Genomic DNA, 19821 nt, shown 5'->3' on the forward strand with positions numbered 1-19821 from the left:
TCTTTGTGAATACTGATAAAGGTAATTCCTAAGATACTTATTAAGCATGTAGGCACTGTTAAGTTCTGGGCTGCAAAGAATAGACTGTAGTCTTTGCTCTTTACAGTCTAATGGAGAAATAGATATATAAGTAAGTGACTTGAATAAGAAGCCATTCTAATGATTTGAACAAGACATTGAGGATCATTACCTTTCATGGAAGTAAAGCAGATTTTCTACAGGAAATAACATTTAGGATGAGTTTTGAAGAATGAATATGTGAAGGGTATGCTAAGAGGAAGTAGAGAAGAGCAGGATAAATAGTCTGTGCCCAGATGTCAAAGATAAAGCACACCTCTGAGGAAATACAAGTTGTTAGGATCGTAACACAGGGTAGGTGGAAGGTAACCATGGGAGATAAACCAGCAAAGGGGTGGGGCCAAGTCTGGTGGGTTTGTGTTTCTACCAGTCCAAGAAGTGCCTTCGGTTTTTAAGTAAAAATAAAAGATACATTCTTCATTTTCACCAAGAACTTTATTGAACAACGTATTCACCCTTTTGTTCCACTACCTTCTTCCATTTTTCAGGCAACTTCATAATTCCATCTTCCCAAAACTTTTTACCTTTTTAAGCAAAGAACTCTTCCAGGTGCCTTTTACAGTCTTGCAGGGAATTGAAATTTTTTCCATTAAGAGAATTTTATAAAGACCAAAATAAATGGAAATCCAAAGATGCAATGTCTGGTGAATACAGTGGATGAATCAGAACCAGCCAAGCTGTAACAGTTTTTGCCTGGTCATCAGAGAAACATGCGGTCTTGCGTCATCCTGATGGAAGGTTATGCGTTTTCTCTTGACTCATTCTGGATGCTCTTTGTTGAGTGCTGCTTTCAGTTGGTCTAACTGGGAGCAATACTTGTTGGAATTAATCGTTTGGTTTTCTAGAAGGAGGTCATAATAAAGGACTCCCTTCCAATCCCACCATATATACAACATCACCTTCTTTGGATGAAGACGGGCCTTTGGTGTGGTTGGTGGCGGTTCATTTCACTTTCCCCACGATCTCTTCCGTTCCACATTATTGTACAGTATCTGCTTTTCATCGCCTGTCACAATTTATTTTAAAAATGGAACATTTTTGTTATATTTAAGTAGAGAATTGAATACAGAAATACAGTCAAGAAGTTTTTTTTCACTTAACTTATGTGGAACCCAAACATCAAAGCAATTCACATAACCAAGCTGGTGCAAATGATTTTCAGTGCTTGATTTGGATATTTTGAGTAGGTCGGCTGTCTCCCGCACTGTATAACATTGATTGTTCTCAGTTAATGTTTTGATTTGATCGCTGTCAACTTCAACTGGTCTACCTGAACATGGAGCATCGTCCAGCGAGAAATCTCCAGCACAAAACTTCGTAAACCACTTTTGACACATTCGATCAGTCACAGCACCTTCTCCATACACTGCACAAATCTTTTTTTTGCATTTCAGTTGCGTTTTACCTTTCTTGAAATAATAAAGCATAATATGCCGAAAATGTTGCTTTTTTTCTTTCATCTTCAGTATTAAAATGGCTACACAAAAATTCACCAGTTTTGATAAATCTTTTCTTAAATGCATGCTGATATGACAGCTGTCACATACAGTCTAACAAAATTGTTTCAAATGAAGTTAAAGACAATTAAGTGCTACTAGAGCCATCTTACAGAAAAAACCAAATGAACCTTTTGGCCAACCCAGTAATGCCACACTTAGAGGTGCTTGTGATGAGCCATTTTTGTATTATGACTTCTAATTATATTATATGTTTATATCCCTTTTTAATGTTTTTGTTTTATATATCATATGCATAATATATTGCTACAGTAATGCTTAATTTGTTAATAAAAATATACATATATGGAGGTGGATACTCAAAATCTTTTACTGATAGAATACCTGATTAAACATCTCTGGAAGCCACTTATAGGTTATGGAAATCCACTAAAGTATTTTAAACAGAAGAACAATATCAGATTTATATTTTAGGAAGAAGGATTGTAGGGTAGGGATACGGAGACCAGTAGAAAGCTATTAAAATAGTCTGGGCCTGACATTGTGAAGGGCTCAACTAAAAGAGTGACCTTTATCTTGCTGAGGTCTTTGGCCCTCCAAAGTTCTGGCTGAGAATATTTCTTAATTACCTAAAATTTATTAAGTTGAAAGATGAGTGGAAAGGATTGTTGGGTCCACATGATGATGTTTAGTGCATGTTGTTCTTACATAATTGCCATTATCTTTTCTCTTGGAAAAAAAGCATCTTCCTCTCCCTACCTACCGCATTTTCCTCAGAAGTTTAATATTCCCCCATATCTCCTTATCTCTTTTTAAAGAGGTGTTCTATTGGTGTTTTTTCTTTGTTGGGTTATAGTTTACATACAGTAAAATGAACAAAATTCAGATTTACAGTTTATTTTGACAAATGTATGTACCCATGTTACTACCATCTAAAGTAAAAAATAATTTTCATCATCCCAGAAAGATTCCTTGTTTTTCTCTCTATCTCTTAAGTAACCATAGTTCTTATTTCTTTCACTATATATTAATTCTACCCGTTCTTGAGTTTCATATAAGTGGAATCATACACTATGCATTCGTGTCTGACTTTTTGCTCAACATAATATTTTAAGAATTCATCCATGTTACACACATCATTTTTTGGATCGTATGACTGTACCACAGTGTGTTTATCCTTTCTCCTATTGATAAATATTTAAATTGTTTCCATTTTTTTCTTATTATTAATAATCTGCTATGAACAATTTGGTGAACATATGCTTTGATTTTTCTTGAGTATATTCTTAGGAGCAGAATTGCTAGGTCTTGTGTTCAGTTTTATTAGAAACTGCCAAACTTTTCTAAAGTACAAGATTGTACCATTGTATACTCTTAGCAGTATGTGAGATTTCAAGTTGCTCTACATTCTGACAGTTGGCATTGTCAGATTTTTATTTTTAGTCATCTTACTTGGTGTGAAGTGGTATCTCATTGTGGTTTTAATTTGCAGTTCGCTGTCGACTACTGAAATTCAGTAGTATCTGGTGATTCATCACAGTTAACTATTTATTAGTCATTCATACCTTCTTTTGCTAAGTGTCTGTTCAAGTATTTTGCTCATTAAAAAATATTGGATTGTTTCGTTTTAAAAATTATTCTCGTACATCCTGGTTGTGAGTCTTTTGTCAGATATATGTATTTTGAGTTTTCCCATTAGTCTATGGCTTTCCTAATCATTTTCTTAATTGTGTCTTTTGATGAGCATGTTTATTTTAGTGAAGTTCATTTTCTCAGTTTTTGATTTTATTGTTAGTGACTTTTGTGTCTTGTCAAAGGAATTTTTGCCTATTTTAAGGTTGTGAGGATATTCTGTGTTCTCTTCCATATGAATATCTAATTATTTCAGAACCATTTGTTGAAAAGACCATCCTTTCCCTACTGAATTGTAGAGGCTCCTCTGTTGTAAAAGGAAGTATTAGTGTGAATATATTTCTGGACTATCTGTTATGTTTCATTGATCTATTTGTCCTTATGCCAGTACTGTACTGTCTTAATTGCTGTAGCAAAGTAAATCTTAAAATCAGGTAGTATACTTTTCATCAAAAATTATTTTAGCTATTCTAGGGTCTTTGGATTTTCATGTTAGTTTTAGAATCAGCTTGGCAGTTTTTACGAAATGCCTGCTGGGATTTTGCTTAGGATTGTGTTGAAGTTATAGATCAATTTGGGAGAATCGACATCTTAATGGTGTTGTGTTTTCCAGTCCATGTACATGAAATATCTCTGTTTAGGTCTTTAATATCTTTTAGTAATGCTTTGAGGTATTTTAGGTAGAGTTCTTGCTCATCTTTCATTGTCTTTTCACTAGATATTTGATTTTTTTTGATGTTATAAGAGTGGTATTTAAAAAAAATTAATTTCCCAAGCGTTTGCTCAGTATATGTATATAAAAATTCACATGATTTTTGTATACTGACCTTGAATTCCACAACTTTATAAACTCAGTTTTGGTACTTTGTAGATTCCTTTGGATATGTTATGTACATAATCATGCCATCTGTGAATGCAGACAGCTTTCTAGTCTGTGTGCTTAATTCTTTTTATTTTCTAATTAGGGCCATCAGAAGTTATTTTTGATGAATTACTAGATTAATTCTGAACTAGAGTTATCCTTTCTGGTTCTAGTAGTAAATATACACCATACTGGAATTTGGTGTCAAGTGACTGTATCATAATGGAATGGAAGGAGGGAGGTTGGAGTGTTGTTTTTCAGTTAAGCTAAATTATCTTAAAAAGTTTGTTTTGGATACAGAACCTGCATGCCCTCTATATTGAATACAACCAAATCCACCTTGAGATAGCTGTTCAGTAAGGTTGACAGTTGTACCTAGAATGCAGGATTAGGGTCAGATAATGTTTCTTGTATCATTTTAAGGGAATATTTCATAATGCCATTTGCAGCAACATGGATGGACCTAGAGATTATCATACTAAGTGAAGTAAGTCAGAAAGAAAAAGACAGATACCATATGGTATCACTTATATGTGGAATCTAACATATGACATAGGGCTTCCCTGGTGGCGCAGTGGTTGAGAGTTCACCTGCCAGTGCAAGGGACACGGGTTCGTGCCCCCGTCCGGGAAGGTCCCACATGCTGCGGAGCGGCTGGGCCCGTGAGCCATGGTCGCTGAGCCTGCGCGTCCGGAGCCTGTGCTCCGCAACGGGAGAGGCCACAACAGTGAGAGGCCCGGGTACTGCAAAAAGAAAAGAAAAATAAAATATGACACAAATGAACTTACCTATGAAACAGAAACAGACTCATAGACATATAGAGAACAGACTTGTGATTGCCAAGGGGGAGGGGAGGACTGGGAGTTTGGGACTAGCAGATGTGTAAACTATTATATATAGAATGGATAAACAGCAAGGTCCTATTGTATAGCACAGGGAACTATATTCAATATTCTGTAATAAACCATAATGGAAAAGAATATGAAAAAGTATGGATTGTATAACTGAATCACTTTGCTGTACATCAGAAACTAGCATAACATTGTAAATTGACTATATTTCAATTAAAAATATGGCAAAAAAAATTTCAGGTTTTCTGCAAGCTTGAAAAGGGGACTTATCTCTCACTTTCCGGACTTTCCCCCCCACCTTAGTTTTAGCTTTCACTGCTTTATTGTGGGCATTCTTCCTAGCAAACCAAGCTCTTACGTATATCATTTATTACTGCAGTTTGAGACTTTTGGTACAGGCCATATATATCTTAACACAGGTTAACCTCACTTTAAAGAAACCCAGTGTATAAAAATCATAGTTTTTGATATGTATCATACATGGTGATTATTCTCCTAATAAAAAGATTCAGAATTATAAATACCTTGCCAGGAACACATAAAACTTAGGTACAGTCTGAAAAACACTTTTAAAAAATTCAGTAATGCAGAGAATCATTCCTTACATTTTTCCTGTCTAGTTTTGGGCTATCTGTATTTGGAAGTTGCTGAGTTGGTATTTCTGCCTTGTAGTGGTGGTGCTATGCTGTAATGACTATCTGTAATATCTCTCCAGTGGAAAGAATAGCTATGGGAGACTAGAGGACTTGTGGCAAAAATCCTTTTTTATGGTTATGTTGTGTAAGTAAGAGGGCTGTTTGGAATTTTTAATTAAAATATTTTCCAATGAAGAAGTTGCTGTTTAATTGAAAATATTTGAATGCCAAAGGTTGATAAAGAAGCTTGCAGAACCTGTTAAGCAAATAAGTACTACAGATTTCATGTGACTTAAATTGATTTTACAAATTTGCTTTTCTTTTTCTGAAGCAATTTCTGATATCCAGTAATTCTGTGTACCATGTAGTGATGTTATTAGATTTGAGATCTTTATAATAAAAATAATATTGTCGTGTATTTTTTTATAATTTTTAAAATTTATGAAACTTAACTATTTTCAGTTAAAAGCTACTCACAGATTCTGCTGTTGGTAGAGAAGGTGTTGGGGTTTTATTGGTGTGTGAAGAGGCATGAGATTTACTGTATATTCATGATTTTATATAGAGACTCATCTTACAAAAATTACTTGAAAATTACAATTTTGTAAGTCACTTGATAGTTAATATTCTAGGGGAATTTTCTTCTAAAGGAGCACTGATAAATAGTTTATAAAATAATTTCCTCTTTGTTTATTCACTTACATATTTTTCCTTTTCCTTTTATTATGGGAAGGATAAATATAGGATCGAACTTTTAGATTAATGGGCAGAAAAAGGGAAAAAAGATCTGTGGTTAATAAACCTAATGGTAACTATTGAATACCATAAAGTAGGTGTTTTTCCTTTTTTTGTTTTTTTTGTTAAATACAGGGTATATTTACTTCTGGCACATGGGAAGAGAAATCAGATGAGATTTCATTTGCTGATTTCAAGTTCTCAATCACTCATCATTATCTTGTACAAGAATTCCCTGATAAAGAAGGAAAGGATGAAGTATTAGAAGGTAAGTTTGTACTACATATTTTTAAACTCTTGTAAAAGTGATTATAATTTTGAATTATGAATTTAGTTCTCTTAATTAAGTAGTATCCTCTGGAGATATTTTACATATGCAGAGTCGTTTCACATCTGAAATAGAGTATGATCTTTGCAGAGGAAAAATTGCAGCATCATTTATTTTAAAATTAATTAAATCAGCACATATTTATTCAATGCCTGAGATGTGCTCGGTACTCTGCTAAGCCCAACTGAGAAAAGTTTACATTCCAGTAGGGGAGATAAGGTCTATAAGTAAGTAACAATAGTAAGAGGTAAAAAGTGGTAAGTGCCATCCCAAAGCACAAAGTCTTACTGGAGTTCAGAATAGGAAAGATCACTTTTAGTCCAGAGAGATTAGAGAAGATGTTATAGAGAATTAAGTAACTAAGCTGGGCTTTGAAGAATTTTAAAAAAGTTATTGATTAGTCAGTGTCATGTTTTGGATATACCCCAGACTTCAGAGTCAGATCAAGTGGATTAAAATTCTGGTTTTTCTACTTACTAGTTACTTGACCTTTCTAAATTTGACTGATCTCATTTGTAAAATGGAGTAATACTACCTGGAGGGTTAATGGGAGGATTTAATAAGATACTGTACATAAGCACCTATCTCATGATTACTGATGTTTACCAGGCTCTTGTATAAGCATTGCAGTTAGTATTCAAGTTAGCAAACATCATTTGCAGCTTAATAAATAATTTTAAGAGTTAGTTTCTTCCCCAAAAAGGCATATATTTTATTTGCTAGGCATAATTTACAAACTTGCAAAGGCAACTTGATTTTATATTATCAGTCATTTTAAGAGAAAGATCCATTTTAAGAGTTTTTTTTTTTTTTTTGCGGTACGCGGGCCTCTCACTGTTGTGGCCTCTCCCATTGCGGAGCACAGGCTCCGGATGCGCAGGCTCAGCGGCCATGGCTCACGGGCCCAGCCGCTTTGCGTCATATGGGATCTTCCCGGACCGGGGCACGAACCCGTGTCCCCTGCATCGGCAGGCGGACTCTCAACCACTGCACCACCAGGGAAGCCCCTAGAATCAGTGTTTCTGAGATGAATAGAGATGAGAGAATAGATGAATAGATGATGAGAGAAGGTGAATGGATTTAAGGTAGTTAAGGCATTATTGCTGCATGTGTGTATGTATTGGGCAGTTTTAATTTGGTCGTGATTGAAGCTGTAACTAATGGTAGAAGCTACAAGCAAACCATTAGCTCAGTTAATTTGGAGATACATGTTTAAAACGATTATCAGAGGTCAGAAGATTTGAACACCGGTCTTTTATTTATTGGAGTTGCTTATTGTTTTAATTAGAGCATCAAGTCATTAGTGTTCTCCTATTCTTTTTTCAAATTAACAAAATACAAATTTGCTCAGCAAGTATAGCTATACAGCAAAAGGAAATTGGTTTTTTTTTTTTGGCTGCACAGCGTGGCATGTGGGATCTTCCCCGACCAGGGATCGAACCTGCGCCCCCAACAGTGGAAGTGCGGAGTCCTAACCACTGGACCTCCAGGGAGGTTCCAGGAAATATTTTTATAAACATTATTCTTTATGCTTTGAATTTATTATGCATTTACGAGTGTAAGTAATTATCATTGATGTTAGTATCTTATTATGGATAGTAATGCATGTACTTACAGATATATGGGTTATAAAGGAGAAGCTGCGTAGTGGTTTTACAAGAATATTTAAGACGGCCAGGGGTGAGCAAAGGCTAGCCATGGGAGGTGTATAGAGTTGACAGACTTCTAAGTATAATTTTGAAGAAAAGTAAAGACAAGGGCAGGCTAAGAAGAACAAATAAAACAAGGTTTTCTAGTAAGGAATGAGAAATTGTTTGAATCATGATTTAGAAGAATGGAAGATATAAACATGGGAATGATATATATATCAATATATATTTTTTTATGGACTTTTTTTTTTTTTTTAAAGAAAAGGGAGAGAGCAAGCGAGACACTGGTCTTCCTCCAAAGCTTAGAGTTAGCCTTAGATACAAATCGTTAAGCAGTCGCAAAACTACATGGACTAGCAAGACATGTCATAGAATGATTTCTTTAAATCATGTGATAAAATTCTGCCTTAGAATGAACATACTCACTTTTTAATTATCAAATATTTCTGTAGATGTTATTCCACAATCTATGCAAGATTTGCTGTGTATGAATAATGACTTTCCTCCCAGAGCACATTGCCTGGTAAGATGGTAAGTATACATTTTACTCAGATAACTTTTAGTATGTATGTCAGGAAGGCCCCATGACTGACTCCAGGTTTGATGATTTTCTAGGAGTTCCCACTGGGCTCAGCATGTAGTTGCTCTTATTGCTAGGATTTCTTAGAGTGACAGCATGCAAAGCAAAATCAGCAAAGGGAAAAGGTGCCTTAGGCAAAGTTTGGAGGAAGTGCAAGTGTTTAAGAGTCCTTTCCTAATGGAGTCACAGAGGACATATTCAGTTCCTTTAGCAACAAGTTGTGACAACACATATGAAACGTTTTCTACCAGAGAAGCTTATTAAAGCCTCAGCTCTCAGGTTTTTAATTAGGGGCTGGTCACGTAGGCACCCTCTGACTGTTACATAACAAAATTTCAGACTCCTAAAAGGAAAGCAGGTGTTCAGCATAAACCGCTTTGTTTGTACAAACAGTTTAGGCACAGTAACTCATCAGTTAGGGAAAATGGTGAGACGCCTCCACAAATCCAGGTTCCCAGGTACCAGCCAACGGGCAGCCTTAGAAGTAGGCCTTTCTGAGGATAGCAGTCATAGTCCTGCTGTTAAATCCTTTCTGAACAGTATGTGTCATAATCTAGGTTGTACCTAACTATAATTCTGATGACTAGCATAGAATGCTTAAATATCATAGGAAACTTAATATATATTGCTGAAAATTGAATTGACATAAAATGTTGATCTCAAACAGTTATGTGATAACATCAAAACTCTCTTATGTCTATTAAACTTTCTAAAGGTCTTTTAATCTTTTTTCAGTTATTCTCAGCATCTCTTTATTTTGAAGAGGTTGGTGTTAAAACATACTACCATCAAAATGGCCCAAGTATGAGTATATGGTCAAGGAAGGAGACCTAGTTGAAGGAAATTTATATACTGGTTTTAAATTATTCTGTTGGTGTGAGTTGGTCTTTTGATTTTTTTTATTAAAGAATTTCTAAGGAAAGGGAAAATGACAGTATCTGTGTTTGTTTCTTTTTTCTTCATTCCATTGTGATTACTATATCAAGTAGATTATGTAGCACTAAAAAGAAGAAAACTATTTGCAAGTGCAATAAACTGGTTAATGTTTCACAAATAGTCCTGTTATTTTAATCTGATCTTTTAAAAACTGTGAACTTAACAACAAAAGGAATTTAATGAATAAATTACCCATTTAATTTAATCCATCTAGATTCTTTTATCTTTTAAAATGTGAATACATACATTTAACATGACAAAATATGTCAGAAGGCAGCTTGTATCATAGAGCATGCATTTATGTGCATTCATTCATTCAGCATTAATTGACCATCTACTGTTTGGTCAGACGCTGAATTAGACAAACTAATGTTTAATTTCTAGCTCAAGTACTTATTATCTCAGCAACTTTGGGCAAGTTATTTAATTTCTCTGATTTGGTTTCTGCATTGGTAAAGTAAGAATAATAAATAATAAGTGCCTTTGAGAGTAACTGTGAGGATTTAATAAGATAATAACACATAGTGCATATATCAAAATCTCACTGCTGTTATATAATTTCTGCTCAGCTTTTTAATATATATTTCAAAAAAGTGTATTTGACAAGTAGTCCATAGTTAAATATTCATTGAATAAATACATGAAACGTTTCTATGTATGAAATTAATAAATCACTTGTTAGTGATTTCTTTATTAACGGAAGTCACTTGTTAGTAGTTTTTTTTTAAAATAAATTTATTTGTTTTATTTATTTTTGGCTGCGTTGCGTCTTCGTTGCTGCACGCGGCCTTTCTCTAGTTGCAGCAAGCGGGGGCTACTCTTTATTGCAGAGGACAGGCTTCTAATTGTGGTGGCCTCTCTTGTTGCAGAGCACAGGCTATAGGTGCGTGGGCTCAGTAGTTGTGGCTTGAGGGCTCTAGAGCGCAGGCTCGGTAGTTGTGGCGCATGGGCTTAGTTGCTTCGCACCATGTGGGATCTTCCTAGAGCAGGGCTTGAACCTGTGTCCGCTGCATTGGTAGGTGGATTCTTTTTTTTTTTTCTTTTTTGCAGTGGGCGGGCCTCTCACTGTTGTGGCCTCTCCCGTTGTGGAGCACAGGCTCCGGACGCACAGGCTCAGCGGCCATGGCTCACGGGCCTAGCTGCTCCGCGGCATGTGGGATCTTCCCGGACCGGGGCACGAACCCGTGTCCCCTGCATCGGCAGGCGGACTCTCAACCACTGCGCCACCAGGGAAGCCCTGGTAGGTGGATTCTTAACCACAGCGCCACCAGGGAGCTCCCAGTAGTTTTTTTTTTTTAATATTCCCATTTGCTTTTTAAACATTTTATTTTTAAAATTAGCATAAAGTAAATTGACCTTTTTTTGTTTTTGGTGAACAGTTCACTGAACTTTAACACATGTATAGGTTTTTTTTTTTCCCTTAACATCTTTATTGGAGTATAATTGCTTTACAATGGTGTGTTAGTTTCTGCTTTATAACAAAGTGAATCAGTTATACATATACATATGTTCTGATATTTCTTCCCTCTTGTGTTTCCTTCCCTCCCACCCTCCCTATCCCACCCCTCTAGGTGGTCACAAACCACCGAGCTGATCTCCCCGTGCTATGCGGCTACTTCCCACTAGCTATCTATTTTACGTTTGGTAGTGTATATATGTCCATGCCAGTCTCTTAGGTTGTCACAGCTTACCCTTCCCCCTCCCCGTATCCTCAAGTCCATTCTCTAGTAGGTCTGTGTCTTTATTCCCGTCTTACCCCTAGGTTCTTCATGACCTTTTTTTTCCACTTAGATTCCATATATATGTGTTAGCATACGGTATTTGTTTTTCTCCTTCTGACTTACTTCACTCTGTATGACAGACAGGTCCATCCACCTCACTACAAATAACTCAGTTCGTTTCTTTTTATGGCTGAGTAATATTCCATTGTACATATGTGCCACAACTTCTTTATCCATTCATATGTCAGTGGACACTTAGGTTGCTTCCGTGTCCTGGCTATTGTAAATAGAGCTGCAGTGAACATTTTGGTACATGACTCTTTTTTTTTTTTTTTTTTTTTTGCGGTACGTGGGCCTCTCACTGTTGTGGCCTCTCCCGTGGCGGAGCACAGGCTCCGGACACGCAGGCTCAGCGGCCATGGCCCACGGGCGCAGCCGCTCCGCGGCATGTGGGATCCTCCTGGACTGGGGCACAGACCTGCGTCCCCTGCATCGGCAGGCGGACTTTCAACCGCTGCGCCACCAGGGAAGCCCACGTGACTCTTTTTGAATTATGGTCTTCTCAGGGAATATGCCCAGTAGTGGGATTGCTGGGTCGTATGGTAGTTGTAGTTTTTTAAGGAACCTCCATACTGTTCTCCATAGTGGCTGTATCAATTTACATTCCCACCAACAGTGCAAGAGTGTTCCCTTTTCTCCACACCCTCTCCAGCATTTATTGTTTCTAGATTTTTTGATGATGGCCATTCTGACCGGTGTGAGATGATATCTCATTGTCGTTTTGATTTGCATTTCTCTAATGATTAATGATGTTGAGCATTCGTTCATGTGTTTGTTGGCAATCTGTATATCTTCGTTGGAGAAATGTCTGTTTAGGTCTTCTGCCCATTTTTGGATTGGGTTGTTTTTTCGTTATTGAGCTGCATGAGCTGCTTGTAAATTTTAGAGATTAATCCTTTGTCAGTTGCTTCATTTGCAAATATTTTCTCCCATTCTGAGGGTTGTCTTTTGGTCTTGTTTATGTTTTCCTTTGCTGTGCAAAAGCTTTGAAGTTTCATTAGGTCCCATTTGTTTATTTTTCTTTTTATTTCCATTTCTCTAGGAGGTGGATCAAAAAGATTCTTGCTGTGATTTCTGTCATAGAGTGTTCTGCCTATGTTTTCCTCTAAGAGTTTGATAGTGTCTGGCCTTACATTTAGCTCTTTAATCCATTTTGAGTTTATTTTTGTGTATGGTGTTAGGGAGTGTTGTAATTTCATAATTCTACATGTACCTGTCCACTTTTCCCAGCACCACTTATTGAAGAGGCTGTCTTTTCTCCACTGTGTATTCTTGCCTCCTTTATCAAAGGTAAGGTGACCATATGTGCGTGGGTTTATCTCTGGGTTTTCTGTCCTGTTCCATTGGTTTATATTTCTGTTTTTGCCAGTACCATACTGTCTTGATTACTGTAGCTTTGTAGTATAGTCTGAAGTCAGGGAGCCTGATTCCTCCAGCTCCATTTTTCGTTCTCAAGATTGCTTTGGCTCTTCGGGGTCTTTTGTGTTTCCATACAGATTGTGAAATTTTTTGTTCTAGTTCTATGAAAAATGCCAGTGGTAGTTTGATAGGGATTGCATTGAATCTGTGGATTGCTTTGGGTAGTACAGTCATTTTCACAGCGTTGATTCTTCCAATCCAAGAACATGGTATATCTCTCCATCTATTTATATCATCTTTAATTTCTTTCATCAGTGTCTTATAATTTTCTGCATATAGGTCTTTTGTCTCCTTAGGTAGGTTTATTCCTCCATATTTTATTCTTCTTGTTGCAATGGTAAATGGGAGTGTTTTCTTAATTTCACTTTTAGATTTTTCATCATTAGTGTATAGGAATGCCAGAGTCTCTGTGCACAAATTTTGTATTCTGCTACTTTACCAAATTCATTGATTAGCTCTAGTAGTTTTCTGGTAGCATCTTTAGGATTCTCTAGGTATAGTATCATGTCATCTGCAAACAGTGACAGCTTTAGTTCGTCTTTTCCAATTTGGATTCCTTTTATTTCTTTTTTTTCTCTGATTGCTGTGGCTAAAACTTCCCAAGCTATGTTGAATAATAGTGGTGAGAGTGGGCGACCTTGTCTTGTTCTTGATCTTAGTGGAAATGGTTTCAGTTTTTCACCATTGAGAACGATGTTGGCTGTGGGTTTGTCATATATGGCCTTTATTATGTTGAGGAAAGTTCGCTCTATGCCTACTTTCTGCAGGGTTTTTATCATAAATGGGTGTTGAATTTTGTCGAAAGCTTTCTCTGCATCATTTGAGAGGATCGTATGGTTTTTCTCCTTCAATTTGTTAATATGGTGTATCACATTATTGATTTGCATATATTGAAGAATCCTTGCATTCCTTGGAATAAACCCCACTTGATCATGGTGTATGATCCTTTTAATGTGCTGTTGGATCCTGTTTGCTAGAATTTTGTTGAGGATTTTTGCATCTGTATTCATCAGTGATATTGGCCTGTAGTTTTCTTTCTTTGTGACATCCTTGTCTGGTTTTGGTATTAAGGTGATGGTGGCCTCGCAGAATGAATTTGGGAGTGTTCCTCCCTCTGCTATATTTTGGAAGAGTTTGAGAAGGATAGGTGTTAGCTCTTCTCTAAATGTTTGATAGAATTCGCCTGTGAAGCCATCTGGTCCTGGGCTTTTGTTTGTTGGAAGATTTTTAATCTCAGTGCTTGTGATTGGTCTGTTCATATTTTCTATTTCTTCCTGGTTCAGTCTCAGCAGGTTGTGCATTTCTAAGAATTTGTCCATTTCTTCCAGGTGTCCATTTTATTGGCATAGAGTTGCTTGTAGTAATCTCTCATGATCCTTTGTATTTCTGCAGTGTCAGTTGTTATTTCTCCTTTTTCATTTCTAATTCTATTGATTTGAGTCTTCTCCCTTTTTTTCTTGATGAGTCTGGCTAATGGTTTATCAATTTTGTTTATCTTCTCAAAGAACCAGCTTTTAGTTTCATTAATCTTTGCTGTCGTTTCCTTCATTTCTTTTTCATTTATTTCTGATCTGATCTTTATGATTTCTTTCCTTCTGCTAACTTTGGGGGTTTTTTGTTCTTCTTTCTCTAATTGCTTTAGGTGCAAGGTTAGGTTGTTTATTTGAGATGTTTCCCGTTTATTAAGGTAGGATTGTATTGCTCTAAACTTCCCTCTTAGAACTCTTTTGCTGCATCCCATAGGTCTTGGGTCGTCGTGTTTTCATTGTCATTTGCTTCTAGGTATTTTTTGATTTCCTCTTTGATTTCTTCAGTGATCTCTTGGTTATTAAGTAGTGTATTGTTTACTGTCCGTGTGTTTGTATTTTTTTACAGATCTTTTCCTGTAATTGATATCTAGTCTCATAGCATTGTGGTCAGAAAAGATACTTGATACGATTTCAGTTTTCTTAAATTTACCAAGGCTTGATTTGTGACCCAAGATATGATGTACCCTGGAGAATGTTCCATGAGCACTTGAGAAAAATGTATATTCTGTTGTTTTTGGATGGAATGTCCTATAAATATCAATTAAATCCATGTTGTTTAATGTATCATTTTAAGCTTGTGTTTCCTTATTTATTTTCATTTTGTATGATCTGTCCTTGGTGAAAGTGGGGTATTAAAGTCCCCTACTATGATTGTGTTACTGTCGATTTCCCGTTTTATGGCTGTTAGTATTTGCCTTATTTATTGAGGTACTCCTATGTTGGGTGCATAAATATTTACAATTGTTATATCTTATTGGATTGATCCCTTGATCATTATGTAGTGTCCTTCTTTGTGTCTTTTAATAGCCTTAAAGTCTATTTTGTCTGATATAAGAATTGCTACTCCAGCTTTCTTTTGGTTTCCATTTGCATGAAATATATTTTTCCATCCCCTCACTTTCAGTCTGTATGTGTCCCTAGGTCTGAAGTGGGTTTCTTGTAGACAGCACATATACGGGTCTTGTTTTTGTGTCCATTCAGCCAATCTGTGTCTTTTGGTGGGAGCGTTTAGTCCGTTCACATTTAAGGTAATTATCGATATGTATGTTCTTAATCCCATTTTCTTAATTGTTTTGGCTTTGTTATTGTAGGTCTTTTCTTTCTCTTGTGTTTCTTGCCTAGAGAAGTTCCTTTAGCATTTGTTGTAAAGCTGGTTTGGTGGTGCTGAACTCTCTCAGCTTTGCTTGTCTGTAAAGGTTTTAATTTCTCCAGCAAATCTGAATGAGATCCTTGCTGGGTAGAGTAATCTTGGTTGTAGGTTTTTCTCCTTCATCACTTTAAATACGTCCTGCCAGTTTCTTCTGGCTTGCAGAGTTTCTCCTGAAAGATCAGCTGTTAACCTTATGGGGATTCACTTGTGTGTTATTTGTTGTTTTTCCCTTGCTGCTTTTAATGTGTTTTCTTTGTATTTAATTTTTGATAGTTTGATTAATATGTTTCTTGGCGTGTTTCTCCTTGGATTTATCCTGTATGGGACTCTCTGTGCTTCCTGGGCTTGATTAATTATTTCCTTTTCCATATTAGGGAAGTTTTCAACTGTAATCTCTTCAAATATTTTCTCAGTCCCTTTCTTTTTTTCTTCTTCTTCTGGGACCCCTATAATTCGAATGTTGGTGCGTTTAATGTTGTCCCAGAGGTCTCTGAGACTGTCCTCAGTTCTTTTCATTCTTTATTCTCCTCTGCAGTAGTTAATTCCACTATTTTATCTTCCAGGTCACTTATGCGTTCTTTTGCTTCAGTTATTCTGCTATTGATCCCTTCTAGAGTATTTTTAATTTCATTTATTGTGGTGTTCATCATTGCTTGTTTCCTCTTTAGTTCTTCTAGGTCCTTGTTAAATGTTTCTTGTATTTTCTCTATTCTATTTCCAAGATTTTGGATCATCTTTACTATCATTATTCTGAACTCTTTTTCAGGTAGACTGCCTATTTCCTCTTCATTTGTTAGGTCTGGTGGGTTTTTACCTTGCTCCTTTATCTGCTGTGTTTTTTTCTGTCTTTTCATTTTGCTTATCTTACTGTGTTTGAGGTCTCTTTTTTGCAGGCTGCAGGTTCATAGTTCCCATTGTTTTTGGTGTCTGTCCCCAGTGGCTAAGGTTGGTTCTGTGGGTTGTGTAGGCTTCCTGGTGGAGGTGACTATGCCTGTAGTTTGGTGGATGAGGCTGGATCTTGTCTTTCTGGTGGGCAGGTCCACGATTGGTGGTGTGTTTTGGGGTGTCTGTTGCCTTGTTATGATTTTAGGCAGCCTTTCTGCTAATGGATGGGGCTGTGTTTCTGTTTTGCTAGTTGTTTGGCATAGGGTGTCAAGCACTGTAGTTGCTGGTCGTTGAGTGAAGCTGGGTCTTGGTGTTGAGATGGAGATCTCTGGGAGATGTTCGCCATTTGATATTACGTGGAGCTGGGTGGTCTCTTGTGTACCAGTGTCCAGAAGTTGGCTCTCCCACCTCAGAGGCACAGGATTGACTCCTGGCTGGAGCACCAAGAGCCTTTCATCCACATGGCTCAGAATAAAAGGGGTTAAAGGAGCAGCTGATTCGCGGACTCTGGCTCACTCAGGGGGCGGGGATGGAGGGGTACGTGTGTGGGGTGAGCTTGCGGTGGCAGCAGCCAGCGTGATATTGCACCAGCCTGCGGCACGCCGTGCATTCTCCCGGGCAAGTTGTCCCTGGATCTTTGGACCCTGGCAGTGGCAGGCTGCACAGGCTCCCAGGAGGGGAGGTGTGGACAGTGACCTGTGCTTGCACACAGGTTTCTTTGGTGGCCGCAGCAGCAGTCTTAGCGTCTCATGCCCGTCTCTGGGGTCCCCGCTGATAGTTGCGGCTCGCGCCCGTCTCTGGGGCTCCTTTAAGCAGCGCTCTTAATCCCCTCTCCTCACGCACCAGGAAACAAAGAGGGAAGGAAAAGTCTCTTGCCTCTTCAGCAGGTCCAGAATTTTTCCCGGACTCCCTCCCGGCTAACCATGGCGCACTAACCCCCTTCAGGCTGTGTTCACTCCGCCAACCCCAATCCTCTCCCTGGGATCGGACCAAAGCCCAAGCCTCAGCTCCCAGCCTCGCCTGCCCTGGTGGGGGAGCAGACAAGCCTCTCGGCCTGGTGAGTGCCAGTCGGCACTGATCCTTTGTGCGGGAGTCTCTCCACTTTGCCCCCCGCTCCCCTGTTGCTGTGCTCTCTTCCGTGGCTCCGAAGCTTCCCCCCTCCGCCACCCGCAGTCTCCGCCTGCGAAGGGGCTTCTAGTGTGTGGAATCCTTCCTCCTTCACAGCTCCCTCCCACTGGTGCAGGTCCCGTCCCTATTCTTTTGTCTCTGTTTTTTCTTTTGCCCTACCCAGGTACATGGGGAGTTTCTTGCCTTTTGGGAGGTCAGAGGTCTTCTGCCAGCGTTCAGTAGGTGTTCTATAGGAGCAGTTCCACGTGTAGATGTATTTCTGATGTATCTGTGGGGAGGAAGGTGATCTCTGCATCTTAGTCTTCCGCCACCTTCTCAAATCACCTCCATGTATAGGTTTTTTAAAATTGCTACCACAGTCAGAATGTAGAACAGTTCTGTAACCTCCCCCAAACTCCTCTTCTCTGTTATAATGCTGACAGTCACTGATATGTTCTGAATCACTATAGTTTTGTCCTTTCAGGAGTGTCATAGAGATGGACTCAAAGAGTAATCATGTGAGACTGGCTTCTATCACTCAGCATAATGCTTTTGAGATCCTTTGAAGTAATTTTTTTTTTTTTTTTTTTTTGCGGTACACGGGCCTCTCACTGTTGTGGCCTCTCCCGCTGCGGAGCACAGGCTCCGGACGCGCAGGCTCAGCGGCCATGGCCCACGGGCTCAGCTGCTCTGGGGCATGTGGGATCCTCCCGGACCGGGGCACGAACCCGCGTCCCCTGCATCGGCAGGCGGACCCTCAACCACTGCGCCACCAGGGAAGCCCCTGAAGTAATTTTTTATCAATAGTTTTATCCTTTTTATTGCTGAGTAGTATTCTGTTTTAAGGATATACCACAGTTTAATCATTTACCTGTTGAGGGGTAGTAGGATTGTTTCTAGGATTGGACATTTATGAATAGAGCTGCTGTAAATATTTTTGTATAGATGTTTTATATGAAAATATAGTTTCAGTTTACTTGGGTAGATATCTAGGGTGGGATTAAGTCATATGGCGAGTGTATATTTAACTTTATAAGAAACAGCCAAACTGAGTTCCAGAGTGACTGTACCATTTTGCATTCTCATCAACAATGTATGAGAGTTTCAGTTGCTCTATATCCGCAGTAGTACTTGGTGTCAGTTATTTTAGTTTTAGCCATTCTAATAGGTATGTTGTGATATCTCATGCTGGTTTTAATTTGAATTTTGAATATCTGTCATGTGTTTATTTGCCATCGTATATACTCTATGGTGAAGTGTCTGTTCAAGTCTTTTGTGCACTTTTTAATTGGGTTGTTTTCTTACTGCTGTGTTTTGAGAGTTCTTTATATATTCTGAATACCCATATTTCCTCTGGACAGTAGTTTATCTTTTCATTCTCTTACTAGTGTCTTTTCCAGAATAAAAATTTTAAATTTGATGAAGTTCAGTTTATTAGATTTTTACTTTATAGATCATGCTTTAGTGCCGTGTCCGAGAACACTTGCACAAGGTCACAAAGCCTTTCTTCTATTTGATAAAAATATATAAACTTAAAAAATTTTTTGGCTTATTTTAGATTTATGAAAAGTTATAAAGATAGTACAGACTGTCCCGGGATACCCTTCACCCAGTTTTCCCTACTGTTAACAGTTTATGTTACCATGGTATGTGTGTCAAAACTGAGAAACTGGGCTTCCCCGGTGGCGCAATGGTTGAGAGTCCACCTGCCGACGCAGGGGACACGGGTTCGTGCCCCGGTCTGGGAAGATCCCACATGCTGCGGAGCGGCTGCGCCCATGAGCCATGGCCGCTGAGCCTGCGCGTCTGGAGCCTGTTGCTCCGCAACGGGAGAGGCCACAACAGTGAGAGGCCCGCGTACCGAAAAAGAAAAACAAACAAACAAACTGAGAAACCAACAGTGGTACATTATTATTAGTTAAAGTTTATTTAACTAGTTTTTCCACTAACATCCATTTTCTGTTGCAAGATCTAATTTGGGATACCTCATTGCATGTAGTTATATCTCCTTAGTTTCTTTAGTCTCCGTTCTGTGAAAATTTCTGTCTTTCCTCATTTTTCATCACTTTGAGCTTTTGAGGGGTACTAGTCAGGTATTTTGTAGAATCTCCTTCAATTTGGGTTTGTGTCTTTTTAAAAACTTTTTAAAGTAAGAAAAATTATTTTATGGTTATACGTGGGTTATGACTTTTGGAGAGAATACCATA

The 19821-nt window shown here is 38.1% G+C and overlaps 1 protein-coding gene across 13 annotated transcripts in view; it reads left to right on the forward strand.

Moving 5' to 3' along the window:
- RAB3GAP1 (RAB3 GTPase activating protein catalytic subunit 1) overlaps positions 1 to 19821 on the forward strand; it is a 166944-nt gene that overhangs the window by 34248 nt on the left and 112875 nt on the right. For 12 of the 13 annotated variants that reach the window (XR_007478551.1, XR_007478552.1, XR_007478553.1 and 9 more), the window contains exons 4-5: positions 6386 to 6518; positions 8680 to 8758. Coding sequence is in view for 7 of the 13 variants with exons in the window: in XM_049712667.1 (XP_049568624.1) it covers positions 6386 to 6518; positions 8680 to 8758 (212 nt within the window). In the remaining 6 variants the exon portion in view is untranslated. Of the gene's footprint in view, positions 1 to 6385; positions 6519 to 8679; positions 8759 to 19821 lie in introns of those variants that run through there. The other variant, XM_049712669.1, reaches the window with a different exon arrangement.

This window comes from Orcinus orca, chromosome 7, assembly GCF_937001465.1.
Source record: "Orcinus orca chromosome 7, mOrcOrc1.1, whole genome shotgun sequence".
NCBI lineage: Eukaryota > Metazoa > Chordata > Mammalia > Artiodactyla > Delphinidae > Orcinus > Orcinus orca.